General features: G+C 38.9%; 1 protein-coding gene across 1 annotated transcript; it reads left to right on the top strand.

The window, feature by feature from the left end:
- Positions 1–26: 26 nt before the first annotated feature.
- On the top strand, positions 27–8,986 carry PRPF38B (pre-mRNA processing factor 38B). Its single transcript, XM_048312622.1, has 6 exons — positions 27–390; positions 3,673–3,741; positions 4,035–4,186; positions 4,270–4,330; positions 6,867–7,090; positions 7,348–8,986. The coding sequence occupies exons 1-6, from the start codon at positions 112–114 to the stop codon at positions 8,201–8,203; spliced, it is 1,641 nt and encodes a 546-aa protein (XP_048168579.1). The 5' UTR covers positions 27–111; the 3' UTR covers positions 8,204–8,986.
- The last annotated feature ends 1,512 nt before the right edge of the window (positions 8,987–10,498 follow it).

Genomic DNA, 10,498 nt, shown 5'->3' with positions numbered 1-10,498 from the left:
CCCGGAAGGCGCCACCGTCACTTCCCCGGCCGCCATCTTGTCGGGGCTGAGGCAGCGCCCGCCGGCCCCGCTCCGTGTGCGCGGCCCGCCTGCCCCGAGCGCCGACCCGCCATGGCCAACAACAGCCCCGCGGTGGCGAACTGCCAGGGGCAGCAGGCGGTCCAGCATCCGCCCGGCGCCGTCCCACCCGTGCAGCAGCCGCTGCAGAGCGGGGGCCCCAAGCCGGCGGCCTCGGGCAAGCAGGGCAACGTGCTGCCGCTGTGGGGCAACGAAAAGACCATGAACCTAAACCCCATGATCCTTACCAACATCCTCTCGTCGCCCTACTTCAAGGTGCAGCTCTACGAGCTCAAGACCTACCACGAAGTGGTGGACGAGATCTATTTCAAGGTGAGCCCGCGGGCCGCGCTGGCGCCGGGCCCGGTTTGGTTGCGGCCCGCGCCTTTTCGCCCCTTATCTTGCGGTGAGGTATGGGAGTAAATATCGGTTGTGTTGCTTAGCTGGGGGTATCCAAGGCTCTGCCTTCTCTGCCTCACCAAAGAGGCGTGTTCCGCCGTCGGATTTGGAATTGCGGAGCTGTAAATTAGGTTTGAAGAGGGCAGCGTGAGCCGGGGCGGTGGGGGCGAAATGGCCGTCTAAGGGCTGCGCCTTCAGCCGGAGAGAGCGGGGAGGGCGCAGATCCGCTGGCGCTGCCAGAGAGACCAGCCCTCCTCGCAGCACGGAGCTGCCAGCACGCCGTGTAACCACACAGAAGGGATGGTGGTGACCGTAGGTGTCTGCGTGTGGCTTTCATTCGCAGTTCCAGGTTAGGATTCCCTCCTCCATAACTCAGCTTACAACTTAACGAGTTCCTTTTAATGCTTCTCTTGGCGTTAGGTAGGATGTGATGGGGAGATGAATGGTCTGTACCAGGGCACCTATGTCTCGGTTCTTGTTTTGTTAGCAGGATTGAATCAGTTTTGCACCGAGGCTTCCATCAAGCCACTCTCCCAGGTAGAGGTATGCATAATTAATGCTAATCGACGCAGCCACTTTCTTTGTTCTGATAACGAGACCAAAATTTAGAGAATTCAAGCTTAGATAATTCAGTTAGTCACCTGTGCTTTGGTCGCTATTGGCATATTTTTTCAGGTGAATTCATTTTGCTCGATAATGTTATTGTGTCAGCTGGTGGGTTTCAGTATATTTGAAATAAATTTTTAAAAAAGCAAAGGTAGCCTTTTTGTCTCATTTATCCAAGCCAAATCAAGTTACTTAAGGCGCTATAATTGTGGAAAATGATTCCACCACAGTGTGTTGAGATTTTTGGCAGTTTGAGTTTACTTATGCTACTGTTTTTCCACTTAATGATAGCGTTTCTCTGCCTGTGCTCTGTCATTTGGAGCTGTTTCTTTATTTCTCCTAATACTTACTGTAGCATATATTGTCGACAGCATTTTTCCAGTGAGAGACTTACGACTATCTGAATGGAAAGTGGCAGAGTTTACTTATGCAACTGATTTTTAGAGCTGAAAAAATTATAAAAGAAACATATTTTCAGAAAATTCGAGATCTTACTCTATTTTTAAAGTGAACCCCTTCAGATGCACTAAAAACTATTTTATGTGATTTGTCATCTTTGTACTGATGGAGCTCAGCAGCAGTAGGTCAAATAGTTCATTTGCATGTCTTACTGTTTCATTCCCAAAGTGGTTTTGTCTTGAATTTGGGAAGAATTTTGACATGGCATTAAAAATCTGCATATTGATCTGATTTGTTTCCTGAACTTGACAGTTACTGACTCAAAACTGCATGCTAAATAAAGAGAAAACTCAGTCCCTTACTCACTCATGAGTAATGGCTGTGAGGGAGAAGATAACCTGATGGTTAAGCTGCTTCATTGATATTAAGAAGATTTGAATTCTCTTCATGTTTTAAGATTGCTGAATAATTGCTGTGGGGTTTTTTGTTAGCTGTTTGGTTTTTTTTTTTAATGAGTGTGATACCCATCATAGCAGCTGTATTTTCAAGTGTATTTGTCTGTCTTTGAGAAACAAGTGGCTCTTCTAGAAAATTTTAGAGTGCTGGGGGCTGGATTATCAGGAAAGGTGATTGTAAGTCACACAGGCAGCTAGTGATAAGGACCATCTTTGAAGATGTGGACTGTGTCCAGATATTTGAATTAATTCCCTTGTAATTCTGGGCTCCTGTTTCAGTTCTGTGTCTGCAAAGTGCAGGACTTGCTCTTTCTTTATCCCTGACCCTAACACCATGTGCATGTCTTCAGCTTCATTTCGTCTGTGTATTTCCAACAAGTTAAGCATGCACAGCAGTCTTTGTGGGATCAAAACTTTAAATATGCCTTTTTAAAATGAATATTGTTTTCAGCGTTTTGTTATTTGCTTGTATTAATTGATACCTGTCAAAACCAGCATGTTCAGATTGACTGTAACTAGTTTTAAAAGTCGAAGACTAGAATTTTGTGATAGTGTTATACTCGATTTTTTGACTAAAAAATACTTTTCCTTTCCTTTGAGAGGCAATACTATATAATCAGAAGGTTATGCAATATTATTTATTTAGTATTTGTCAACTTCTCATGGTAATAGTACAGGAAGTCATAGTGGATTTTGAATTCTACAGTATTGGCATCTCTCATATTTCCTGTTTGGCAAAGACAGCAACTGTAAAAAACGCAAACAAAGTTCAGTAACTTCTGCTTTTAGTGTATATCTGATGTCATGTGATTGTGTACATAATTGGTTTTATTTAATGTATTGTTAAAGAATCTTAATTTGTGAAGTGCTGTATAATGTGAACTCTTATTCCCAATCCAGTGTAGCACCACTGTATCCTTTTTTGTCTTTTACATACATTTTAAGTTGATTTGTTTAGGAAATATACTTGTTTATTGAGCCAGATATTGCTTCTCTGAATTTCAGAATTTCAAACGTATGATAGGCAGTTTGGTGGTTCTGAGCTTGTTTATGACTCGTTATTGTCAAGTTTTAGGAATGGTGTTGATTAACTGTGTTTGTGCACTCATCCCTAAACGTATCTTACAAGATTTGACTTGGGCAAATTTTACTTGTTTGTACTTAGGAATCATTTTATCTAAGAATGACTTTTAGACTGCAGTCTAAAAGAAAAAAACATTGACTTTATGTTAAAATACTACCCTTGATAAACATTTTTCTTTTGTCCTAATAGCAAGTGATAAAGAAGAGAAATATCTAGCTAAGTTCACTTCAGAAATGAGACTTAGGAATATGAGTGTATATTTTGACTTCTGTAGCTGTCATCAGCAGTTATCACTAAACTTGTAAGGAGGTGGTTTAAATAAAGGCAGTTGTTTAATCACCCAAGGAAATAGTAATGATGGGGTTTAGTCATAAAGCATTTGAAAGTATGTGGAATATAGAATAAGCATGGATGTTTCCTTTGGGGTTACGGGATTTGTTTTAAATCTCATTCAAGATTTTGGCTGTAATTTCTTAATGTGGTAATTTAAAAAGCCAAGTGCTTTGCTTTAATGACAAAGCAGACTTGATCTTGAATTTGCTAGAAGACAGTCTTTTAAGATTGGTTTAGGATATCCACTGTTAAATCAGGCTTTTATAGGCACCTAAACGTTATGGAGATTGTAACTGTACTTTTCTTTCTTTCCTTCTGTCCCCCACCTCACCCTTTCAGGTTACCCATGTTGAACCATGGGAAAAGGGCAGCAGAAAAACAGCAGGCCAGACAGGGATGTGTGGAGGGGTAAGTAGAAGTACGTGCCTTCTTAAATTTTTCTGTCTGGTAAATAACTTTCCCAAGCATAGATAAAATATGCTTGTATGTTGGCTCAGCCTCTAGATGTAAAATATTATTACAAAGAGTAGATATATTCTTCTTGCTTCCAAAGCTGTGGATGTAAGTAGTGTTACTTTTTTCACATAGCTTTGTTTGTCGGTTTAGATTTTATCCTGTGTTAGTTCTTATATTCTTTTGTAGGTTCGGGATAATGTCTTTATGACTTTCTACATCCTCACCTAACTTTCTGCTTTTGAAAGGTGCGTGGTGTTGGAACTGGAGGAATTGTGTCTACTGCCTTTTGTCTACTCTACAAATTATTTACACTGAAGCTCACTCGTAAGCAAGTGATGGGCCTTATCACTCATACAGACTCCCCATATATTAGGGCTCTTGGATTTATGTATATTAGGTAAGTATCAATATCATCAACTAAAGACTGATCTGATATACAGAAAGCTGTATTAAAATTTTACATTGTTTTTGTGCTTAAAGGTACACACAGCCACCTACAGATCTATGGGACTGGTTTGAATCCTTTCTTGATGATGAAGAGGTATGTCGGCGAGGGTAATAATTTGTTTTCTTTTGTTTCTTTTCACATTACTACTTTAGGTTTAAACGTTTCTTGATAGGGTTTTCTGTAGTTTGAATGTTACAATGGTATGTTCTTGTCTACATTATGTACATTAATTAGTGCAGGAAACAGGTTTGAGCTGGAACCTGGGTTATTTCTCTTAGATTTCAAAGATCTAACAGATTTTTTTCATTGGTTAAGATGTTACTGTGTCAGATTTACAAAGCCATGTGGAACAAGTATACTGAATCAGAGTGCAGACAGCAGGCTGTGTGAATGTGTCTTCTCAGTGTTTTTTAAAATCATAGTTACTTTTAGGTAAGGTGTAGTAAGTCATGAAAGTGCTAAATTTATATTACCTGTTTATTACTGGGATGGGGGAATTGATGCTTACATGAAAGAGTGGGAACTATACGGTAGAAACCAACATTCACGTTGGAGAGTACTGCCAAAAAGCTCTATGGTTAGTCTTCATGTCCTGGGATAACTAACTAAACCCAGGATTTCTTCAGAGGAGAAACAAAAAGCCTGATTACTGCATAAGGTGGCATTATTTCTGGAGCCTTAATGTCTTTGTTAATGGGGCAGATAAGAAGATGTGGGTTGCTAACCAAAGAAGTTCAGTAAAGAGGCTATGTTATTATGCAGTCTGATAGGAGAATACCTTTAGGATCCTAGTCCTGATTCACTGTTTGGAGAAACAGTAGAGAGCTGGTGGGTGAGGTTTTTTGGGCTATGAAGTTGAATACACAGTCTGCTACATACTGCTGCAATTTGTATTTATTGAGCAGGAAGGATCACTTTGCCATCTTCACTGTGACTGTAGGCATCTATTTGAAGAAATTTCAAATGTTGTAGTTGTAAATGATGTCCAAATACTGGTATTAAAAATAGTGTTAATTATACCTGTATCTGACTGCAATGCAGTATATTTATTTTAAACAGCTTCTTTCATGCTAAGTATCAAAAACACTGTGCAAAGGAAGCAGCTGGTAATTTCAGGTAAACCTGTGCTATAGTAGATTTTTAATAAAAATGAAACCAAATTTGACTCTTGCTTGAATCACTGTAATGTCCCCAGGTGGGGTTAACTAATATGAACTCTCCTCTGTAACATTGGACTGTATTTTGTGAGAAGGATTGGGGTGGCTTCATACACAGGGTCCCACAAAGTCAATTCTAGGGACAGTAAAGCAGTCACAAGTACAATGCATTATGCAGGTCCTAACTGGTTCATTATTCTAAGCTCTTTTTTTAGTTCATACATTTCAGTTCTTGCAGATACTGGTTATCAAGATGTGTTTATTTCTTGTTGTTTAAAATCTCCCAATATATTTTTGGAATTAGTGTTTCTTTCCTGGCTGCTATCAGTAGCTTTGCCTTATGTAGAAAAACTGCTTGGGGCTGCTTAAGTTTCTTACCAGTCCTGGTCAAGCTCAATAGGATGAAGCAAATTTTTATATATGGAACTATTTAAACCTACAGGATTTTTTTTTCCCTCCAGTTCTTAAATATGTGGAAGCAGTTCATCTTTTGTCATGCTGCTATGAAAACCTTCCCAGGATACAGAGTTACTTTTCAAAATGCTTCTTATGTTTATTTTGTTTAACTGTACGTACTCTCCAGGTGCTACGTTTAACTCCTCTTTTTCTTCTTTAGATCTCTGCAGCGATTATATTTGGAAAAACTGTATATCTGAACACTTAAATGTGTGTGAGTGCAAGCAGTTTTACGTTCAGATTTTCTCTTCCTGTTTAGATAACAAATCTCACTTTCCTTGTGTGCTTGCACTATAGGTTTGGGACTGACAATAGCTGACTAACATGTCCTGAGCTGTGAGAGGGCATAGCAAGAAGGCCTTCATGCGGTAATGACCCTTTTCAGAGACAATGGTCATCATGGATTATGCGTTTCCAATTATTTGTTCATTTATTTATTTTTTTACATATTTCTAAATTAGAAACCTCACTGCTTCATGGCAGTTGGTTTGCTATTGCTTCCAATTCTGTTAGGATGCCATTTTGTACTAGAGGTTTTTCTGTGATCATTTTTAGATAGGCAATGATGTAGTTCATAAATGATTTAGGCCACAGGGTTGGGTATGATGGTACACAGTTGTACATCCACAAAATGGAGTATTAAATGTAGTTTCAGAGGACTTCTCAACTTTGTGGCATTTAAATACAATGCAAGATCATACCATATAACCAGACTGTGTAAGGGGATTTTGCGTTAATCTCTTCATCGACAGTCCCTTACCATCCAGATGGCTGCAGGATTAGTATGTGCCTGCATGCATATATATTAAGTCCCATTCCCTATCGTTAACATTCTGCCAAATCCAAAGGGTGCAGAGTTTGAATTTTTCTAAGGAAATGTACTAGAATGTGAGACAAGTAAACTTTCATAATCATGAGACTTCAATAGGACAGTAATGTAGCAGCATTTTTTTTTTTTTTTAAATCAGTAAAGAGTATTTTTGACCATCAGGATATTTTTTGCTTGTATTTTGCAGGACCTGGATGTCAAGGCAGGTGGGGGTTGCGTTATGACCATAGGGGAGATGCTTCGTTCCTTCCTCACTAAGCTTGAATGGTTTTCCACGTTGTTTCCAAGAATTCCTGTGCCAGTCCAGAAAGCCATTGACCAGCAAATTAAAAGCAGACCTAGAAAAATCAAGAAAGATGGCAAGGAGGGGATGGAAGAAATAGACCGGCATGCAGAACGTAGACGTTCAAGGTCATACAACCATTATTTTAAAAATGAATGTTAAAAGTTTGATACTGAACTACTTATTACCAGCAACATGTTGTCTTTTCACTGAGATAGGTTTTAAGGCAACAGTTTATGGATGCTCGTGGATTAAAATAATCAGATGATATTTGGTATTCAAGATTAAATACAGGCTGTGTATGTAAAGTATAAATTGGAAAGGAAAGAGGGTCTCTTAACTTTTGAAGGAGGTGTTTCACATAGAATATCTTCTATTTTAAAAGGTCTCCTAGACCAAGATCGATCAGTCCCAGGAGGTCTCCCAGAAGATCGAGAAGCAGAAGTCACCATCGGGAAGGCCATGGATCATCTAGTTTTGATAGAGAACTAGAAAGAGAAAGAGAACGGCAGAGATTAGAACGCGAAGCAAAGGAGAGAGAAAAAGAAAGGCGGAGATCTCGAAGTACTGATCGCTCACTAGAACGGAGGCGAAGCAGAAGCAGGGACAGATACAGAAGCCGGAGTCGAAGTCGTGACAGGAAAGGAGATAGAAGAGACAGGGATAGGGAGCGAGAGAAAGAAAATGAACGGAGTCGGAAAAAAGAGAGAGATTATGATAAGGAAAGAGGTAGTGAGAGGGAAAGAGATCGCTCTAGAGAAAGGTCAAAAGAAAGGAAAAGTAAGGGTGACACAGAGGAGAGAAGACACAAGGATGACAAAGATGAGAAGAAACACCGTGACGACAAGAGGGATTCCAAGAAAGAGAGAAAGCATAGTAGAAGTCGAAGCCGGGAAAGAAAGCATAGGAGTAGGAGCCGAAGCAGGAACACAGGTAAGCGCAGCAGAAGCAGAAGCAAAGAAAAATCAAGTAAACATAAAAATGAAAATAAGGAGAAGTCAAATAAACGAAGTAGAAGTAGAAGCAGAGGAAGAACAGATAGTGTTGAGAAGTCCAGAAAACGAGATCAGAGTCCCAGCAAAGAAAAATCTAGGAAGCGTAGCAGAAGCAAAGAACGTTCCCACAAACATGATCACAGTGATAGCAAGGACCATTCTGACAAACATGATCGTCGAAGGAGCCAAAGTACAGAACGAGAGAGCCAAGAAAAGCAACAGAAAAACAAAGATGAGACTCTGTGAATTCTTTCAGAAGTGGATCACATTGAATCCTATAAATGTTTGATTAAATCCTGCTTATTTTTTCTTAAAGTTGAGATTGTGCAGTAGTTGATGAGCACTCTTCTCCAACCTCCCTCTAGGCTGCAGATTGTCATTTCCTATTTTGGGTAGGGAAGTGCCTTTGTAAACCCATTCAATGCATTGACGGTTTCAAACCATTTGTTTAGTTTAATTTGTAATGCAGAGATTGTTCTTGCATTTTTATTGTTCAGATGTTTCTGAAATGTACAGTCTGTACATATGTCCTGAAAATGTTTTAATTCCTTTGGCATGGTTGCCATGTTGGTTAAATTTGTATGAGGCAATAAACTGCCACTAATTATACTTTCCTTTTGTAGACGTGGAATTATGGTTTGTATCCTGAAGTTAGCATGGCTGTGCTTTCCATAATAGTATGGCTTTTAGGGATGGATCTGGAATGTGTATTATAGCTGAGATATTTATGTGTGTACGATGTACATTGAGGGCTGCAGATTTAGAACTAACATTTATGTCCACTGTACCTGCTGTTTTGTCCAAAGCTTTTAAAATGTATTATGTTGATCACCAGTGGTGTTAAATTGAGTGGACTTTCAGATATAGTGGTTTTGATGCAAGGATTTAGATTGTGTTGGGGCTTGTTTAGTAATTCTGTAGAAAGGCTACCTCAAGCGGACACTGTAAAGGTTGACGGATGAGTACCGTAGCCATCTATGCATTTTATTTGTTTGAAAAAAAATCCATGTAAGCTTTTTTTTTTTTTTTTTTTAAAAACACAGTTTATCCATTTGTGGTCCTTTAATGTTTTTAGTCAGCAGCTGCACGCTGTCCTTTATGATAATCCTGGGCTAATAAAGGCATTTAAGATGGGAAGAGGGAGGTAGGAAGAAGAAAAATATTACAAAGGATTTAAGTTTCAAGCTTCCAAAGCATTTTTATAAGTGTAAACATTTAAAATAAGAATTAACTGATAGCATCCTTTTTTAATTCATATTTTCTACAAATAGTAAAGATCACAGTTTGTGCTGAACATTTCATCTGGCAGATTTTTTTTTTTAAACAGGTTGTTAGAAGCAAAAACCAAAATGCGTTATAGAAAAAGATCGTATCTTTAAAGTCCAAGTCTATTTGATAGATTATTCTGATGACTTGTATACTAAGTGAGGAGAACCATCTGGAATAAACTCTCAATTAATTCCTTTGTATTGTCAGCTTTTGCCTGCACGTTCATTGCCAGTTAAAGAGTGCTTTAGTTCTTCCATGTTTTATTTTCAGATAAAGTGACGCTTTGTACAAATAAGGGATTTTATGTAATAAGTAACTTACAATGAAGATGTAGGAAACAAAAGAAATGCAGCAGCCCCAAAATAGGAAGAACATGAAGTGGGACTTAATCGTGAAGTGACCTGGAGGTAGAAATAAAATATTTGTGTCTTTTTTGTTTCTGTGTGATGCAGGTCATCTAGGCATATTTCATTTTAAACATCGAAGAGAATCAGTCTTCTGACTTCTAATAATATACTTCATTCCACAGTATTCCAAGAAGCAAACTTTTTTCTTCCTCCCTGCTCTTGCTGTTTTCTGAGCTGTTACAGTCTTCCCTTTATCACCACGATCCTTATTAATCAAAATTTTTTGCTACTGAGGTTGTTACAGTATTGTCTGTTTATATTTGTGTTACCTGATTTTAAATCAGCTTGAAACAAAACTTAAGCTTCAACAAATTCATTCACTTGCAGCGTTAAACTGAAATACTGAGCTTTCATTTAATATTGAAGAAAAAAAGAAATACCTTGTCTAGTAGATTACTAGAACTGTCTCTGCAGTCTGCCAAGGGATTGCATGGATTCTGTCCAAACAGTGAGGACAACTTTTAATTTATCTTGTTTGTGTCTAGAGGGTTTCTTTTGGCCTTGTTTTTAACCTTCAGTATGTTCTTGGGCAGAGAGGCTGCAAAACCAGTGTTTTGTCAGGGAAAACAGATTACTGATTTCCAGTTGTTCCTTCAGGGCTCCTCCTCCTCTTCTGCCACTGTTGGGCAATACAGTGAAAGAATGGTTTATTTGCAGGAAAAAACACAGGTATTTGAGAGACAATCTTTGACCTGAAAGTGGAGAAGCACTGTCTCGCTACAACAAAGATGGTGAACATATTGATACAGCTTGTGCAAAGACTGGCCTGTGCCAGTATCTCTTTACAAGTGCAGTAATTTGAGGACTCTGCTTTTATTTTCCAATAAGCAGTCCTTTTGACCTTTGGATTTAACATGATTGATAT

Source organism: Corvus hawaiiensis, chromosome 9 (assembly GCF_020740725.1).
Source record: "Corvus hawaiiensis isolate bCorHaw1 chromosome 9, bCorHaw1.pri.cur, whole genome shotgun sequence".
In the NCBI taxonomy this organism is placed as follows: domain Eukaryota; kingdom Metazoa; phylum Chordata; class Aves; order Passeriformes; family Corvidae; genus Corvus; species Corvus hawaiiensis.
The sequence above is the reverse complement of the archived record's forward strand: the minus strand, read 5'-3'. Positions and strand labels throughout refer to the sequence as shown.